General features: G+C 40.3%; 1 protein-coding gene across 1 annotated transcript; it reads right to left on the bottom strand.

Moving 5' to 3' along the window:
• Nucleotides 1-2175: 2175 nt before the first annotated feature.
• Nucleotides 2176-19646, bottom strand: Cnga1 (cyclic nucleotide gated channel subunit alpha 1). The gene is made up of 8 exons (XM_052198923.1): nucleotides 19540-19646; nucleotides 18694-18795; nucleotides 17258-17320; nucleotides 13023-13064; nucleotides 12832-12933; nucleotides 11108-11215; nucleotides 9677-9783; nucleotides 2176-3661 (listed from the first exon to the last, which is right to left on the bottom strand). Exons 1-8 carry the CDS (start codon nucleotides 19644-19646, stop codon nucleotides 2247-2249), a joined length of 2046 nt encoding a protein of 681 aa, XP_052054883.1. The 3' UTR covers nucleotides 2176-2246.
• Between the last annotated feature and the right edge of the window lie 255 nt (nucleotides 19647-19901).

Here is a 19901-nt window from a genome sequence, read left to right as displayed (position 1 = left end):
TTGCTGTGATAAAATGCTGTGACCATTAGCAACTTTGGGGGAGGAAAGGGCTTATTTCACCTTACAGCTTGTAAGTCCATCGCTAAGGGAAGCCAGATCAGGAACTCAGGTCAGGAACCTGGAGGCAGTAGTGGAGGAGAGGCCATGGAGGAGTGCTGCCTGTTGACATCCTCCTCCCGGCTTGCCCAATCTGCTTTCTCAGACACTCCAGGGAACTGGGTCCTCCCACAAGAATTATCGATCAAGAAAATGCCCCAAAGCTTGATCACAGGCCAATCTGGTAGGGATGTTTTCTCAGTTGAAGTTCTGTCTTCCCAAATGACTCTAACTTGTGTCAAGTTGACTTAAAAGTAGCCAGCACAACAGGGATGGATAATACTCTAGATTATTTCTAAAAGGGGAAATGTGCAACTTCAGGCTTTGGGATTTTCTTAAAGTATCAAAACTGTCTCTTCCTGTGAACATCACATAAAAGAGTTGTGACATGGTAAACACTCACTGGTTCTCAGTCCCTCCGCTCACCTGTCACCTTCAAGTCACATAATTTACCTGCCAATTTCCACCTTATCCCCCTACCCCCATCTCTATTGTCCCAAACTCCCTCATCTTCATGCCACATCTGTCCTTGTTCTAATGTTAAGATGCTTTGATATCCAGATGTGCCTGATTTCAGCATAGCTAAGAGGTGAGTTCCTGCTTCCACCTCCACATGCACCCAGGTTCTTAAAAGGAGTTTCCCCAAAGCCGCATGGGTCCTGTCTGTCTTTAGCCTCCAGACGACACTGAGCCCCATCTGAACCTCTGCAGTACCACTCCTTCAGGTGTCAGACCTGAATCCCCGCCAGCATCTTAGCCTGCCTGTTTGAGCCCTCTGTCTGGAGGAGTGCTGAGAACAGAATCCTTACCTCAAGCCTTTGACCACACATTCCATCAGCAGTCCAAAGTAAGCATCAGCTTGAGATTGAAGCGCTCCAATTAAGAAGGTTTGGCATGACTGCCAGCCCAGATAAGACTCGAAGCATCTTCTTACCCTGACACTGACCATGCTTCTCAGAAGCCAGACCTAAGCAAGGAGTGTAGCGCTCCTTCCTATACTACCACTTGATGAAGAGAAGGAGGAGAAACTGAAAGAGGAGGAGCGTAACAGGGATAACTTGTTTTGGGTAGAAACCAGGTTACATATCATATATAATATACATTTCCTCTATTGTGAAGAAACATATGCCGGCTAATACTGAAGGGGTACTACACAAAATGTAGAAGGGAAATGTGCAACTGCAAAGGTATAATGTTAACGGATTAGCTCCCCTTCCTGCTTCCTCCCCCTCCTTCTTACCTCACCCCCCCATTTATTCTAGCAATAGAACCCAGGGCCTTGTACTCACTAACAAGCACTCTGCCACTGAGTTCAAGCCTTGGTATTCTGACTTTCTAAGAAGCTTTGTACTGGCTCATAGAACATTCACATCTCCTTTTCTGATAGGACACTTGACCTAACTAATCATCCAACAGTATTGTGTTTGTCTATTTTTCTTACTTGGTTAGACATAAAAGGAAGATAACAGCTACAGTTGTCAGGCCTTAATATTCTGAGAACTGCTTAAACATTTCCTACATCATCTTTCATTGGCAATAAACATATTAATATTTATTAATATGTATTTTCTTATAACATGATTCATTTTGCATCTACCAGTAAGAAGTTTCCCTCCATCACCCAGATTTACATTACCACAAAGGCTACTCTCCTTAAAATGACCTGAAGCTCTGCAAGACACTACTTATTCCCTACTTAATCTTCAAATAAATCATATTTACTCTGGTTTCATAATCGATTCAATTTCACTTTATTGCATTCTACTTCTGATAACTGTATCTCAAACACAATGTACACAGTTACACTGAATACATTTGACTCCTCAACAGTGCACGCAGCCTGAAAATGAGAGGTACTGGCTCACTTTTACAGATTACATAAAAGGAGCGTCTGTGGGAAAGAAAAACCAGATTGTGACACAGACACGTTAATCAGTTCATGTCCTTGCACAGCGTCCACTAGGAAAAATCCCAGGATAAGATGATTCTTTCATTTCAGTATCACACAACAGATTTGGGTCATCTACTCACACATATTTTTGTTATAGAAAAATTTCCCAGATGACTCTTTCTCCCAATTCTCAGTTGTCTCTGGTCAAACCCTCACAAGGATCACACAGTGTGCTTGGGTTTTGCTGTGGACCAGCTTTTCAGTCCTGTAAAGACTCTGTAGGCTCTCTTTCTCCTCCAGCTTCTTCAAGAGCTGAAAATTCTGTTTCAATGAGCGGTTTCAGAAATTTCTCCACCTTGGTTAATCTTTGCTTGAGTTTCTGCTGCATCGACTCATATTCAGCCAAGATGCGGGCAAATCGTGTTTGCAGGAGGTCCACTGATCCTTCCATTCGAGTGACCTTCTCTTCCAGGTCTTTAGGGTCACTGCCCATATTCGCAATGTTTATATCCAGTAGGCCATCTTTCATTAAGATCTGCCTCCCTTTCTCCTCCAACATAGTTTTGGCATCTGGGTACTCGGTAAGAGCTTCCATGAGGTCATCTTTGGAGAGGCAGAACAGGTCTGAGTAGCCAATGCTCTTAATATTGGCTGTCCTACGGTTGCCAGCCTTGCTGCCTTTGATATTAAGAATGCTGATCTCACCAAAGTAGCTGCCGTCACTCAACACCACAAACTGTGTAATTCCGTCATCTGCCACCACAGCAAGTTTGCCCTCCTTGATGATGTACATCTCCCGCCCAATGTCCCCCTTCTTGCATATGTAATCTCCAGGACTGTACACCTGGGGCTGTAGCTTCAACACCAACTCCACCAACAGACCAGCTTCACAGTCCGCAAAGATACGAACCTTTTTCAACGTGTCGAGATGAACATTGATGGCAATTTCTGCCCTTAGTTTGTCAGGGAGGTATCTCAGGACTTCTCTCTCATCAACTGTTTTTTTGTTGGTCCACAGGTAGTCAAACCATTTAATAACCCTCTTTTCCATATCTTTGCTTACATTTCGAAAATTCATGTACTGTTTGATCGCATCAACTCTTGATTGAAATTCTGCCCGGGCTGCATTCATATTGGAAATCATGGAACCTATGTTACCGACAATGGTGGCAAAAATTAAAACTCCAATTAAGAAGTCTACCACCACAAAGATGTACTCAGAATCCAGCACGGGAGGTGGAGTTTCACCGATGGTTGTCAAAGTCAAGGTAGACCAATAAAGGCTGTAGACATATTTTCTAGCCAAACGGCCGAACTCAGGATCATTAACATCAGGGTAGACCCATGTGTCATTCCCAAACCCAATAGCTTTTGAGATGGAATAGTACACACAAGCGTTCCAGTGGATGATGATGACGATGTACATCACAAGGTTTGAGATCCTAAAGATGTTCGGGTAGTTGGTCCTTGTTTCCGTCCTCTGGAAGAACTCAAACATGCGAGAGATTCTTAACAGCCGGTTTAACCTGATTTCTGGATAGTTCCACCCAAACTTGAAATACAGCAGATCAGTCGGTATCACTGACAGAACGTCAAGTTTAAACTGCAGGTTTGCTTTGTATTTCTCTATGAGTTTCAGTTTGTCTTTCACTAGCAACCCTTGTTCCAGGTAACCTGAAATAGAGGAGAGACAAGCCAGACTGTTTCTGTTTATTATGCTACTGTGACTGTTTTCTGTAGTAGCTCTTAATTAGCTTTGTTTAGGCCAAAATAAAAATACTTTTCAATAAACATATCTGCAGTGATACAATAACTCATAAGACCAAACCTGCATGTGGTTATAGAAGAGTTCATTGCAGGACAAATAGGGGGAAAATCATACTTTTTAGTGTAGAAGTGCCAGGAGCCAGCCTGGTCTGGAATGGTTTGAAGTGGGGCACAGCATTGGCTGTGAGGAAGTTTTAAAGACTCGTGCTCTCTGGCCTTCTGGCTCTCTAACCATACTGAATGCTTCCAGATAGCTTCTAAACAAGCCCCAAAAGTTTCTTGCTTACTCAGTGGCTAAGATCTCTTGGACAATTAACACCTGTTGCTTATCAACAGGGAATTAAAAAAAAAAAAAAGAATGCTATCACTCCATTCCCTTCTCTGTCCAGGCAGCCAGAAGCTTGCTAGGCTGGCTAACTCTTTGTGAACTAGAGAGGAAGGAATGGAAAAGAATTAAAATGCTTTATATGGACAAATATACACAGACATATACATTCACACACCAGCATATGGGTCAAGACTGACCATCTGTCTCAATCAATTCCAAAAGTATGCATGCATGATTACATACATACACATATAACTATACATGTTATACATGTTATATGTGTATGTATGTACATACACATATATGCCAGGGAATCCTCTGGGTATATGCCCAGGAGTGGTATAGCAGGGTCCTCCGGAAGTGTCATGCCCAATTTTCTGAACAACCGCCAGACTGATTTCCATAGTGGTTGTACCAACTTGCATTCCCATCCGCAGTGGAGGAGTGTTCCTTTCTCCACATCCTCGCCAACACCTGCTCTCTCCTGAGTTTTTAATCTTAGCCATTCTGACTGATGTGAGGTGAAATCTCAGGGTTGTTTTGATTTGCATTTGCCTAATGACTAATGATGCTGAACATTTCTTAAGGTGCTTCTCAGCCATTCGAAGTACTTCAGGTGAAAATTCTTTGTTTAGCTCTGTACCCCATTTTTAATAGGGTTATTTGGCTCTCTGGAGTCCCCTTCTTGAGTTCTTTGTATATATTGGATATTAGCCCTCTGTCAGATGTAGGATTGGTGAAGATCTTTTCCCAAGTTGTTGATTGCTGTTTTGTCCTTTTGACAGTGTCCTTTGCCTTACAGAAACTTTGTAATTTTATTAGGTCCCATTTGTCAATTCTTGATCTTAGAGCATAAGCTATTGGTGTTCTGTTCAGGAACTTTCCCCCTGTGCCCATGTCCTCAAGGGTCTTCCCCAGTTTCTTTTCTATTAGTTTCAGTGTGTCTGGTTTTATGTGGAGGTCCTTGATCCACTTGGAGTTGAGCTTAGTACAAGGAGATAAGAATGGATCAATTTGCATTCTTCTGCATGCTGACCTCCAGTTGAACCAGCACCATTTGTTGAAAAGGCTATCTTTTTTCCACTGGATGGTTTCAGCTCCTTTGTCAAAGATCAAGTGACCACAGGTGTGTGGGTTCATTTCTGGGTCTTCAATCCTATTCCATTGATCTACCTGCCTGTCACTGTACCAATACCATGCAGTTTTTAACACTATTTCTCTGTAGTACTGCCTGAGGTCCAGGATACTGATTACCTCAGAAGTTCTTTTACTGTTGAAAATAATTTTAGCTATCCTGGTTTTTTTTTGTTGTTGGTGGTGGTGGTGGTTTTTTTTTTGTTTGTTTGTTTGGTTGGTTGGTTGGTTGGTTGGTTTTTTTTTTTTTTTTTTTTTTTTTTTTTTTTTGCTATTCCAGATGAATTTGAGAATTGCTCTTTCTAACTCTATGAAGAATTGAGTTGGGATTTTGATGGGGATTGCACTGAATCAGTAGATTGCTTTTGACAAGATGGCCATTTTTACTATATTAATCCTGACAATCCATGAGCATGGAAGATTTTTCCATTTTCTGAGATCTTCTTCAATTTCCTTCTTCAGAGACCTGAAGTTCTTGTCATACAGATCTTTCTCTGGTTTGGTTAGAGTCACCCCAAGATACTTTATATTGTTTGTGGCTATTGTGAAGGGTGTCATTTCCCTAATTTTTTTCTCAGCCTGTTTATCCTTTGAGTATAGGAGGCTACTGATTTGCTTGAGTTGATTTTATAACCAGCCACTTTGCTGAAGTTGTTTATCAGCTGTAGGAGTTCTCTGGTGGAGTTCTTTGGGTCACTTAAGTATACTATCATATCATCTGCAAATAGTGATAATTTGATTTCTTCCTTTCCAATTTATATCCCTTTGGCCTCTTTATGTTGTCTAATTGCTCTAGCTAGAACTTCAAGTACTATATTGAAAACATATGGAGAGAGAGGGCAGCCTTGTCTAGTCCCTGATTTTAGTGGGATTGCTTCAAGTTTCTCTCCATTTAGTTTGATGTTGGCTACCGGTTTGCTGTATATTGTTTTTACTGTGTTTAGGTATGGGCCCTGAATGCCTGTTCTTTCCAAGACTTTCAGCATGGATTTTGTTAAATGCTTTTTCATCATCTAATGAAAGGACCATGTGGTTTTTTTCTTTGAGGTTGTTTATGTAGTGGATTGCATACCAATACTCTTCAAATTATTCCACAAAATAGAAACAAAAGAACACTACCCAACTTGTTCTACAAAGCCACAATTACACTGTACCAAAACTACACAAAGATCCAACAAAGAAGGAGAACTACAGGCCAATTTCCCTTATGAATATTGATGCAAAAATACTCAATAAAATTCTTGCCAATCGAATCCAAGAGCACATCAAAATGATCATTCACCATGATCAAGTAGGCTTCATCCCAGGGATGCAGGGATGGTTCAATATACAGAAATTCATCAATGCAATCCACTTCAGTGTTTCATTCTAAATGTTCATTATAAGTTCAAAGCAATGGTTTCTATATGGCCTTGCCTTATCATAGTGCACACCTGTGGATTTATTCATAAACCTAAATGTATTTCCTTGCACACAGATTTATTTCAAGTCTGTTTCCTTTTTTAGTGTGATAATGAAAACTCATTGTATTTCTTATTATGAAGCCTTTACTTACTATTGTGAGGAGTGAGCACATTCTACTCTTGATTTTAACTTAATACATCTTTCTAGCAAAGCAATTAAGACCATCTCTTAAAACTTCTTAAAATTATTTGAATCAATGCATGAATTCTGTATAATCATTAATTTATCTAAACAGTATTAATTCATGAAAGTTCATCTCTATGATGATCTTCAGGAAATCTGCTCAGTAGGGTGGGCCAATGCCCAGGGATTATTATTTTAACTTAATAATGACAGGAAAGACATATCAGCTGCAAGAAGCAATCCTAAGATGAAGTCTCTTTGGAATCTTGGCATTGAGCTCACCCATCACAGACCATGAAAAAAGAGGTAAGCCACCTCCAAGAAGGCCACCAGCTAGCCTTAGCCTAGCCTAGATGTTTCCTGACATAAAAGTAATATACAGATAGGTAAATAGATAGATAAATAAAGTGATTGATTGGTTGATTGATTTATTGATATATGATTTTACACACCCAGGTTAAAATCCTTTCTTTGATGAATTGCATTCATATTCTGTAGTATTATTATATAAGTTACACATTTGGTTCCTGTTCTCAATTTCTGGCATACCATTGTTAAAATTTTTTATGATTTCCTGAGAAAACAAAGTGCTAGCTGTATTTTGTTCTAATATTTGGTCTTGGCTTCAGCCCTTGCTGCAGAACTCCAGAGTGCTTTGAATTCCTTGGATGACAAAGGTGTCTTTGTTCTATGGAGGCAACTCTTGTTAGGCTCCTAGGGGTGGCTGGTCACAAAATACACTATGTTCAGAAGCTTGGGATTTTCAACTCCAACCCCACTTCTTCCGGGAGAGGAAGAGGGGCTGGCAAGGAACTTAACAGTCCGTTACCGCCATATGATAAAGCCTTCCATAAAAATCATCATCTTTGGTGATTCAAGAGCAGGCAAGTGGGAAAGCAAATGCAGAGTATTAGAAGGATGCTAAACCCAGTTCCATGGCGACGAAAGCCCCTGCTCTCAAGGCCTCACACTCATCCTCTCTGCTGCTGCATCTCCCTGTTCATCAGTACCATTTATCAGGTCCAGAATAAACTACTGTGTGGATTTGGGAGATTTAGTGTGCTGTGCTAGCAAATACCTTATCCTGGGGAGAGATTGTGGGAATCATAATGTATAGCTATTTGAACAGAAACACAAGTTGGGTTGTGTCCTGACATCTTTTGTTTTGTTTTGTTTTGTTTGTGTGTTTGTTTGGTTTTTGGTATTTTCAAGACAGAGTTTCTCTGTGTAGCCCTGACTGTCCTGAACTCACTTTGTAGTCCAGGCTGTCCTCGAACTCAGAAATCTGCCTGCCTCTGCCTCCCAAGTCCTGGTATTAAAGGTGTGCGCCACCACCTCCCGGCTGTGTCCTGACATCTGAAGTCAAGGAGAGCCTTATAAGCCCCAGCCCTTAACCTGTGGAGTCTCACTAATTCTGGGTAGCTTCAGAACTGATGAAATTGCAGCTGATGTAATAGATACCTAATAATTAAGAGCACTGATTGCTCTTCCAGAGGTCCTGAGTTCAATTACCAGCAACCACATGATGGCTCATAACCAGCTGTAATGCTATCCAATGCCCTTTTCTGGTGTGTCTGGGGATAGCTACAGTGTACTCACATATAAAATAAATAAAGAAATCTGGGCTAGAGAAATGGCTCAGTGGTTAAGAGCATTGACTCCTCTTCCAGAGGTCCCGAGTTCAATTCCTAGTAACCACATGGTCCTCTTCTGGTGTGTCTGAAGACAGGTACCATGTACATAAAACATAAATATAAATATAAATAAAACAAATGAATCTTTAAAAAAGATACTTAATAACTCAGACTACTCCTTGGCAGAATCCAAGCGCACTCTTAGAAGTGTGGGTACCTGCCCTGCCATCTCAACACTCTGCATGGTTATGCTTTTCACCTTCAGTGGAGATATAAATAGCTCCTCCGATTACATTTTCACTTCTTAATCTCGTCCTTCAGGTTGTCTCTAATCCCCCTCAGATCTTCTTTTCTGTGCTGCTATTGTGGGGCTTGTACGTTGAACCCAGAGTTTCAGCAGTACAACCAGAGTTCATTTCTTCTCCCAGAGCAGCGACCAAAGCTGTAAGGAAGCTGTGACAACTTAGCACTGCCCCACACTTAGCATCCTTCTGTGATTATCAGAGGCTGCTGTGCCGTGTGTAATAGTTACTTTTACAGCAGTCCGCTAAAGAGCTTTTGGATGGTGCTTCCTACTGACTGATACACTACCATGAACCATGCAGTTTATGTTCCTTATAAAATCTCTATTAAGCCTCTTCTGAAAATCAATGCTATGCTTCTTTGTGCCTTTTTAAATATCTCCATGTACGGCAGCAATCGCCCCTTAGCCACAAATATTAACTAAGTATTTCTGTTCTCTCTATTCTTCTGCCTGCCATAAACCCAAGGCATAGGGGAAAGAAGGAAACCCCACCAATTCACATTAACAAGGTTACACAGGAGCTGGAGTGTTGGTTCAGAGGGTAAGAGCACTGGTGCTCTTCCAGAGGACATGAGTTCAGTTCTCAGTACCCACAGTGCAGTTCACAACAGTTTGTAACTCCAGGTCTGGGGGATCTGACATCCTCTTTTGGCCTTCTCTGGCATTTTGTGCACATGGTTCACAGACATACACGCAGGCAAAACACCCATACACATAAAATAAAAATAAAGGCTAACAACAACAACAACAAAAAAGGTGTCCTAGTAACATCTTCCTGGATGAGCAGGAATGACTTAAGCCAACAGGTAGGATCAGGTTACTCATGTTTGCGACTGAGGTTGTGAGTTTATCCTGAAGAACAGTAGGGTTTGCAAATGTCATTCTGTGAGATAAAAGCAAGACATTTCAGAAGACTCAAAACAGATCATACTTACCTGTCCTTGTTCGTACAAACATATCAGCCAGATAGACTATATCTGATACATAATCAAAAATGAGCCAGTATTCTAGGTAATCAGACTGGAGTTCATCAAAACATGCTCTATAAAAGAAAAAATGAATAAATAAAAGACATGGAGACTACTTGAAATCAAAGGCCCCTTTATAATTTTTCATAGAGCCACATACAACATGCTAGGTTAGAAGGGTAGGTAGAACACATTTAGTCAATCACAGTTTCCCCAAATCCCTCTTTGGGTAGTTATGGTTCATTTTCTCACACTTCTGAATTCTAATTATCTTTTCCATCAATACTAGTTAGGTTTATGTAGATAACAGATAAGAATTAGCCAGGCAGCGGGGCAATGGTGGCGCATGCCTTTAATCCCAGAACTTGGGAAGCAGAGGCAGGTGGATTTCTGAGTTCGAGACCAGCCTGGTCTTTAGAGTGAGTTCCAGGACAGCCAAGGCTATATAGAGAAACCTTGTCTTGAAAAACCAAAAAAAAAAAAATGTTTAACCAGGCATGGTAAAACATTCCTTTAATCCCAAACACTGGGGAGGCAGAGAAGGAAGATCTGTGAGTTCAAGACCAGGTCTTGAACTGGTCTAAATGGAGAGGTCCAGGACAGCCAGGGCTACATAGAGAAACCCTGTCTGGGAAAACAACAACAACAGAGAATAAAGTGTCTCAACTGGAAGGATCCTTCCATTGGTAAAGTGCTTGCTCTGCAAGCATGATGCTCTGAATTCACTCCTCAGAACCATGTTAACAACATCAACAACAGAACACTCATGGTGTCGAATGCTTGGTATCCTGGCTCTGGAGAAGCAGAGGGGAGCAGCCCTCCCAACCCCACCCCATTTCACTATCCAACCAGCCTAGATAGATATACTGGCTAGTTCCAGATCACTGAGAGATTCTATCTCAAATCCAAGGTAGATAGTATCCCAAGCACACACAAGGCTGACTTCTCCACATACGTATACATACATGTGTACACACACAAACACACATATGCACACACACACACACACACAAATAGCTTACAACTAAAGTCAAATCTAAAGCCCACTGATCACAAAGTTTGCATTCCCCATCTATACCCAGGGAAAATGTTCCTACTGTTGAACAACTAAGCTATTCAAGATATTATATCATATGTTATTTTTCTCCCACTGATTGAACAACCAGAAATTTGAAAAGTTCTTCTATGTTCATCCCCATCCCATCCCAGGACTTTATATCCAAGCACATTAAGAATAAAAGACATTCTAACCTCAGGCAAACACATTAGGAAGGATTCGGCCACCATTTTCTGCCTAATGCAGAGAAAAGTAGTTTGCTCTGAAGAGCCCTAAGGTCAAAGTATGCTGGCAGTAAACTTCTAGGTGTTTTGAAATCCACATCAAATACATATCCAAACCTTGCAATAATCATTGTCCAGTTGTACATCACAGGTAAAGTGATGCAAAACAGCCAGTTGTAGTATGTGTTTCCTGAAGGGTCAATAACAACAACTTCTTTCATCTCCCTAGCAACAATTAGAAATAAAAAGGAAAGTTATTAAGAAACAGTTATTAAGAAATTTGTATTTGTATTTACCATCTCCAATATAGTTAAATCTACCATCCATGATTAATGTCATAGAATACAGATCCCCTTGATTTAGGAAGATGAACTCTATAATTATATTCACCATAAGAAGCTTGTTAGTGAGTGAGGTGTGAGTAGATAGTTAAATCACCAGTCTTACAAAGAACTATATGTTTGACTTTTACTTAAGCCCTGTATTTGCTATGATGATGTGGTCAGTTCTATTCCCGAATTATGGAGTGCGAATAATGGCAGAAATTACAGGAAGCTATAGATTTCCCTACAGACCTGTGGAAGGTTAAGGGCCATAGGACAGTGGCTTTTTCATCACTTCCCTTCCCCTATCTGGAAGCAAAATGAGCTGAACTACACTGTTGAGGGAGGAGAGCTGCGTCAGTATTTTGTCCATAAAGAAGGACAACACAGCACCAATAGCACAATACTCGCCCAAATGTTTACAGGAATGATCTTTGAGAATTGTGGGAGGCTAGAGAGATGGCTTAGCCAATAAGAGCACGACTGCTCTCCCAATGGTCATGAGTTCAAATCCCAGCACCCACAACCATCCGTAAACATATCTGATGCCCTCTTCTGAAGACAGCTACAGTGTATTTACATATAATAAATAAATAAATCTTTAAAAAAAGAGAGAGAGAGAATCGTGGCAGACATAAAGAATAAAGGCATAAAACACATGATCAAAGAGACGTTTGAAATGTTCTGGTATCAAGCCTACATTTTTAAGAATTTTCTTCTTATAAAAGCTTCAACAAGCCTAGCGGTGGTGGAGCATGCCTTTAATCCCAGCACTTGGGAAGCAGAGGCAGGTGGATTTCTGAATTCAAGGCCAGCCTGGTCTACAGAGTGAGTACCAGGACAGCCAGGGCTATACAGAGAAACCCTGTCTCGAAAACAAAAAAAACAAAAACAAAAACAAAAACAAAAGCTTCAACAACTCTGCACAGGCACAAATAGCTAAATTATTGGTTGATGGGTTATTTTGTATAAATAAATTCAGAGAACAAGTTGTTTTTGATCTAAATGAATTTTCCTTAAAAGTTTACAAATATGACTTTGCCCTCCCTTCGTGAAATTCTAGATTTCAATCCTCTACTTGACAAGGAGTTCTTCAAGAGCCAGCATTTGGGATGCACTTGTGCCATTGCCAAAAGCCCTGTGGCTTGGGGGTACTTGTCAAAATGTTAATGAAGTTATCAAGTTTTATATTTTGTCCTCTGCAAGCTGATGAGATCCTCGGTGCCCAGTGATTCAATTCTAATAATTGAATATTTAATGGGAAGTGTTTCTTCACTGACATATGTGGGAGAGAAATAACTAACATAACCATATTCTTTAATTGGAAAATTTATTCTTGCTAGTTTTAGGGAACCTAGAAAAATGTTTGATAGCAATTTATATAAAAAGTTTGTTCTTAAGTATTTAAAGACTTTATCTGAGGCGCTCTGCTATAAAGTTCTTTCTGCTTTGGGAAATTTTTACCTACAATACATTACAATCTCATGTCTATTTTCAATGCCAGTAAAAAATACTTACTCTTCTTTCTTATCTTTGGTTTTCTCCTCCTTCTTTTTCTTCTCCTTTTCCTTTTCCTTCTTCTTTTTCTTCTCTGGGTCCTTTTTATTTTCATCTGCCTTGCTGGAAAAGTTGAGTATGTATCATTATCATGTGCAAATAAGACACAGGCAGGCAAGCATAAAGAGGCATTGATGCAAAGTCTGGCTTACCTCTTCTTCTCCTTCTTCTTTTTCTTTTTCTCCTTTGGCTCTCTAGAGAAAAACAGCATCTGTCACATAGTCACATCACTTTGACCCCAGAATCTCTCTACTTTCCTCTCTGTTGAGCAAGGATTCTCAGCCTTGCATTTAACGTCCTGCCTCACTGCTCAGAAACCCAAAGGATGGACAAAAGCAAGAAGGTGTCCAGACAAACAACCAAAACATGCCCCAGTTAGCAGAAAACAATAGATGTAAAGGGCAGAGTAAGAAAATTATGTAAAGAAATTCACTAACCTACAACAGCCTCCAGTGAATATACTCTCAGAATTCTAATATAAATATAATATAAAATAATAACTTTTATATTATAAACTATAAATATAAATATTTTATATTAAAAATATAATATAAAAATAATGATTAGCCAGGCAGTGGTGATGCATGCCTTTAATCCCAGCACTTGGGAGGCAGAGATAGGCAGATTTCTGAGTTCGAGGCCAGTCTGGTCTACAGAGTGAATTCCAGGACAGCCAGGACCACATAGAGAAACCCTGTCTCAAAAAACAAAAAAAAATAATATAAAATAATGATTTTTTATTTTAAGCTTATGATATCATTTTCATATATTGCTAAATTAAAACAGCAAGAATCTCGTGAAAACATGAATTCTCTTTCAAGGAAATAACATTGGCTTTATTATTGTTTTTATTGTTGTTTCATGAGTCATTTGTGAAAAAATTTCATGACCATGTCATGAAAATTTCATGGCCATTCATTCTGGTCATGAGGTTGGACAGTAATCCTGAATATGATCATGTAGTATATCTGAGATGCAGCATGAACCACACGGGGAAAGGAAGCTGCTGAGTCAGTAGGTTAGCGCACCATCCCACCCCATATCACTGACTGCTGTTTCACCAGCTTCCACTCTCCATGGCCTACCTATCTCCACAAATGGAGCTTTTAGCTGTTAGAACACAGATCATGGATGGGTTAAGGTGGGACCCCCAGTCTATGCCTATACCGTGAAGCTGTGTAAAGGTGGCCTTGAAACAGAGTCTCCCCAATGACACAGCTTCAAGTACTATGTGGTCCACTCACATTCTATAGAAAAAGATATGGCTAAGAATATATGAAGATTCACGCACTTGTGCCCACTAGGGAAATCCTAAAGGCCTTAATTAATTGGTTAATGACCTAATTGGAAAAAGATCGAATAATCAGGCAAAGTAGTTTTAGAGAAAAGGAAGACTAAGAGACCCAGGGGCACAATATTTGAAAATCTTTGTATCCCATGTCAGAGAACAACCAAGTAGACTGAAGGATTCAGCTAGCTGATAAACCCAGCCGCCATTGTGGTATTCCCAATGCTGGTACAATATGAATATGAATGTGGCCTCCATGACAACAAAAGTAAAGGCCATGTTTGGGCCCAACACGTGACTTCTTACTATGACTGTTGCTAAACAGCCAGTCTTCCAGTTACAAAGCACTTGGATCATGAAGGTAGCCTTGTTGTTACGATGTGACTGCAGTGTTTAGCTATTAAGGAAATTAATCACTTGATGGCAAGTTTACTTCACTGATCTTTGCCAACAGAGAAAGGAGATCAAATATTTTGATACTAACCGATTTATATTGTGGTATATGTTGCTTTTATTGCCACAAACTTGACCAGTGTTATTTTTAAGGGATATCTAAAGTATGACCCACCTATAAAGAACACTATTAAGCATCACTTTGATTCTACTTTAGAGCAAAAGAAATATGGCATTGGATATACTCACAATGGACTGGGCCCTCTCTCATCAATCACTAATATAAAAATAAAATATCCTACAGGCTTGCCGACAAGCCATCTTATGGAGGCATCATTTTTCCAGCTAAAGTTCCCTTATTTCTAGTAACTGTAGATTGTATCAAGGTGACATAAAACTAGCCAGCCCAGATACTGAGTTTGAAATCTGATAATCCTATCATATGTTGCTCCACTCAGAAGTTTCTGACATGTTACAGGTATGGAGTGAGCTTCAGAAGGCACTGAAATGCTGTCAGAGAGTGCAGGGTCCTTGAAGATTAGTGACTATGATTCAGCATACTGTATACATGCATGTATACATACATGAATGGTCATTAGGTGGTGCTCTATGCCTAGAATAGAACATGAATAGAACACACAGGTCTAGGTGTTGCAGGAAATATTAAAAAAGAGCCAGCATGTTCCCACTCTAGCGCCAGCACCAGGGGGCAACACTATGCCCCAGTGAGATCCTGCTGACTCTGTCCTACATTCCAGTAACCAAATTGAACCGCCAACCCCGTGGTTAGATATCACAATACCCAGTAACCTGGTAAAATCAAAACTCTTAAAGCTTATAGTTAACCAATCAGATTTATGTATCAATACAATCTCAATTTACAAGATGCCAATACAATAATTTCAGAACCAATTGATAATGATAAAAGCGTTATCCCAATAATTCTAACCTTATGATATCATAAGTACCTGTGGCTGGCTAAAGCCACACTGTTTCACGGCTGCCTCCATTTTGCCGTCTACCTTTCACTCTGCTATGCTTTTCTTCTCTGCAGTTCTTAGCTTTGCCTCCCTTTTCCCTGTCAATAACAGGCCTTCTTTTGCCCTAATGTAATTGGACAGGGAAAACCCTGCAACATCTAGAAACCAAAGTATTTAATTAGGGATCCTTTATGTAAGGAAAGTACACTTCTCATCCCTGCACATCTAGGTTTTGTGGTTCTAGAGATTATCATTTCATGAAAGAGGATCTATACTTCTGCCAAAGGACACAATTACAGTCCTATTAAATATTAATCTAGGACTATCCTCTGGCCACTTTGGACTCCACATTCCAAGAAAAGAATTAGCAAAGAAGAATCACCAGACTGTAAAGTTTACGATCCTGATCATCAAAGGTAGGTAGCACTGCTGTTATGCAATGAAAAAGTAGAAAACTATCTGACAGGCACATGATCTATTATGGCAGTGGTTCACAACATGTAGGTCACACCCCCCCTTAGAGGGGGGGTCAAAGGACCCTTTCACAGGGGTCACATATCAGACAGCTTACACATCCAATGTTTACAATTTATAACAGCATCAAAATTAGTTATGAGGTAGCAATGAAAATAATTTAATGATTGGTGATCACAACATGAGGAACTGTATTAAAGAATTACAGTGTTAGAAAGGGTGAGAATCACATTATGGTATCCTTTGGAATTTCCCCAGCCTGTCTTTGATAATGAATGGACAAGTCTAATAACCAGTCCAAAGGAAAACATGATGCCCAGATAGATGTCTGCATTTTCCTAGAGCAAAAGAAGTTCTGCACAATGGTGAGGAGGCTGTAGAATGAATAAAAGCAGATAAGGAAATTCTGTGTAAACCTCAAAAGCATCTAAAGTTGTCAGAGACCTTTCTATATTCCATTGACCATCCTCTTATGTATTTCCCTGGGACAAAAGAACATCCCAAACTCTTAGAGAGAGCAGCCCCATAATTTCCTGTCTAAAAGAGTGTATCTGAGCAGGGCACAGGTGGGAGGCAAGATTACATTCACACATGGCTTTCAGGCACTTACTCTCCACACACCAAGACTTTGTTACCACCACTCACTCTCTCCTGTCCCTTGGAAGGAAGGCCTGGATGATGAAAATCAGCATTTTAAAATTTATCTCCCAGCTTGCCAAGGCTGCTCTTGTTGAATGTCTGTGTGACTGCAAAGGCCCAGCTCTGTTACCTGAGGATGACAGCATCTTGGAAGCATGTCCAGGTCCCCCAAAATTCCCATGAGATCAAAACTATTCCCTGACATTCTGCATCTCCCTCTGCCCAGTTCTGCCACCCCCAACTCCCTTCCAGGTATCACTCCAAAGGGCACATCCAATATATCTGCACACAGACCTCTATGTCAGAGGCTGTCTCCTGGAGAATGTACCCAAGGTCCATAGTTCAGGGCTTCATGACTTTTGTTGTACTAAGGAAGGGCAATTGCATATATGACATAGACCGCTTAAAAAAACATATATCCAAGTAAACAAACAAAATATACTCAGATTACTTTAAATAAGGGCAGGCGAATTTTCAAGATATAAATTAGAAAAAAAAAATAGAATGTCATCTCTGTTAAAATATTTCACATGCTAAGTATTAGCTATCTCTCTAATTTAGATATTGCTCGTTTTGTTTACTTGCTTTAATAGTCTTCGGTTGATGTACTTACTGCTCTTTGTTGCTGCTGTTGTTAACGTTGAAAAGAGCCATAGTGCCTGGCAAATATTGCTCCCTGGAAAAGGAAAAACATACAGGAGGAGATCACAGTGGCCACCGTGTTCATGGTAAACAAATTGCCTTTAAAAGACAAACAACTTGCAGTGTTCTGTTCACTACACACCATTGCCCAGATGACTATTTTAAAAATACAAAACCTCGGTGAAGCACAGCTTTCCAGAAAGCAATACATTGAACCAAAGTAGTTAGAAAAGGCTTATTGGTCAAGGTTCATACCAAAAAATAATTAGCATTATCCTTGGCCTTGAGTGAACCAAGACAGATACCACTGACCTCAGATAGTCAGAGAAGAGAGGAAGATGGGAAAGAAAAGTTTTAAAAGTATAGAGTGGAAATCTAGAATTAGTCAGTGGTAAGAAGCAAACAGGGGAAAGGAACAAAAATGAAAATACATTGCATAAAGTTGGAAATGCTGACCCACAGAGTACCACACTCCTTCAACATCCTCCAGGTTCCATATCTGAATGTGACTGCTTTATTTACCCTTATAAGTGTTAAGCTTCCCACTCCTAATCCTACACTATATCTCCTGGGAATGGGCTCTACTGGATATAGCAGTTTAGAGGATGATAGCCCACCCTGGCATATGTAGTTCTTTCAGAACCCTGAAGGATGCATTCAAAAGAAGCAAGGGATCATGGGAGTGTGGGGAGGCAAACACAGCCAAGACTTTCTAAGAGGTCCTGATGAAAAGACAAATGGAACTTTATTCTGTGTCCTTGTCTAGGAACAGATGTGGCAAGGCTAGTCAGAGACTGGAGCCAGTGCCTTGAAAGAGTCAAGGTTGTGGTTTCTGAGGACCTGACGCCTCCCTGGGCTGTGGTTATCAGTCCTAAGGCAGTTCGGTCTAAGGTATCCTGTGTTCTCTTTGCCAACACTGTCTGATTTAGCTCTCAAGTGACCTTGGCTATTTTCCTCCTACAAATAGCATATAATGCTATACTTCTTAATAAGCTTGCTTGGCATCGTCATGAGCAAGACATTCTGGTCCCAGTTACTGATTTTGTCTTCTTTGTTTCCCATCATCAGTCATTGTGCTCAACATCCTGTCTGGGACCCTTATTCCTGCAGGCTCAGGTCAAGAGAGGTATTGGGGTGCAAAGTTTCTAAGAAACAGACATTAGTCTCAGGGACCATAGTGGAGCACAGTTTTGATTGGGAACTCCCTGGCTGCGAAAAATTAGACGCTTGCAGTTTTCCAAGAGAGAGCAAAGGTAAGGAACAGAGATAGCAAGGTACTTGTGAAATCTTGCATGATATTTTGATGGCAAGAGCATTTGTTAAGCCCACTCTCTAGAAGGAATAGAAGGCTTCTCATTCAAGTGATGTTTAAAAGGCACATTCTAGAGAGTAGATGCCCCTACTCACTTCTGTGATGGTCCTCGCCTTCTGTATGAGTTGCTTCTGAAGAGAGAGTCCTCATTCTCTGATTCTTCAGACAGAGAGCCATTATCATCATCAGAAAATGAGCTGTCATCCAAAGGAAAGCAGAGGTGAGTAGGATTCATGTTTTAACCGGCTCAGAGGAGCACCACTACTCCTCAAGGTGAGTACTCACCTCATCCCTTTCCATCCCTTCTCAGACAGACTAATCCACAGCACATGGTTAATTAGAGTGGGGTAGGAGCATAGCATTCTATAGAGTGTGTGCCCAGCAATGATTCAGATACACGCTCCAGATCTCCCCCATCACGATCATTCGATTGTCAATTGGTAAAGGTCAATATTTGTCCAATAGAAAATCAGCATCGAATTTTGGGTCATTTTACACATGGGAATGAACAGTTGCTTCCTGTTATTTCCCTCCATTAAAAGAAAATCCTATCACACACGCACATGCACGCACTATTCATTTATGGGTAACTATTTTAAATTACACCATTACATTATATTGTCAGATTTCATATTCAATATACTTTTTCACACTTAGGTATAGCAATGTCATCTGTTTAGATTTTGTATTTCCCATGGGGAAACATTCTACTTATAAGTAAAGAAGTATTTGTCATAGCCACTTAATAGATGTCTCTAATAACTGCACACCATTATTTCGGGTGATGAACAAGTTATACTGTTCAAAGCATAAATAAACTCACTAAATCAAATAGGTTACACATTTTAAAGTTACTAATTATATAACTTAAAACAAATCTAGATAAGTTACCAAAAAATTGCACCTGTGTTAAGAATGCATGAAAAGGTGCATCGACTCACCTGCACGCTCCATTTTCCATCCGTCGGATTTCCTTTTCAATAGCTGGTACAATCACATTGGGAATATTTATGAAGGAGTGCCACGTATTGATAATATTTGTCTTCATGGTTAGTTTACTGTCTGAGAAGACATAAGTCCTATTAATGAGAAGAATTTCTGTGCTTACATATGTAATCACATTTCATACTATACTATACCAGCTTATGCTGAGACACCAGAGCTCTACTGAGGAGGCGGTGTGTTCCCGCTGTGTTCTTCAGCTGAGCCATGCTGGCCTACACCTCTGTTTGTTTGCGCATGCACCCCTGTAACGGAGCCTAGATAGCTGCAGCCCATCTCTTAGGCCAGTCCAAGGACTCCT

This window comes from Apodemus sylvaticus, chromosome 11, assembly GCF_947179515.1.
Source record: "Apodemus sylvaticus chromosome 11, mApoSyl1.1, whole genome shotgun sequence".
Classification (NCBI taxonomy): Eukaryota; Metazoa; Chordata; class Mammalia; order Rodentia; family Muridae; genus Apodemus; species Apodemus sylvaticus.
The sequence above is the reverse complement of the archived record's forward strand: the minus strand, read 5'-3'. Positions and strand labels throughout refer to the sequence as shown.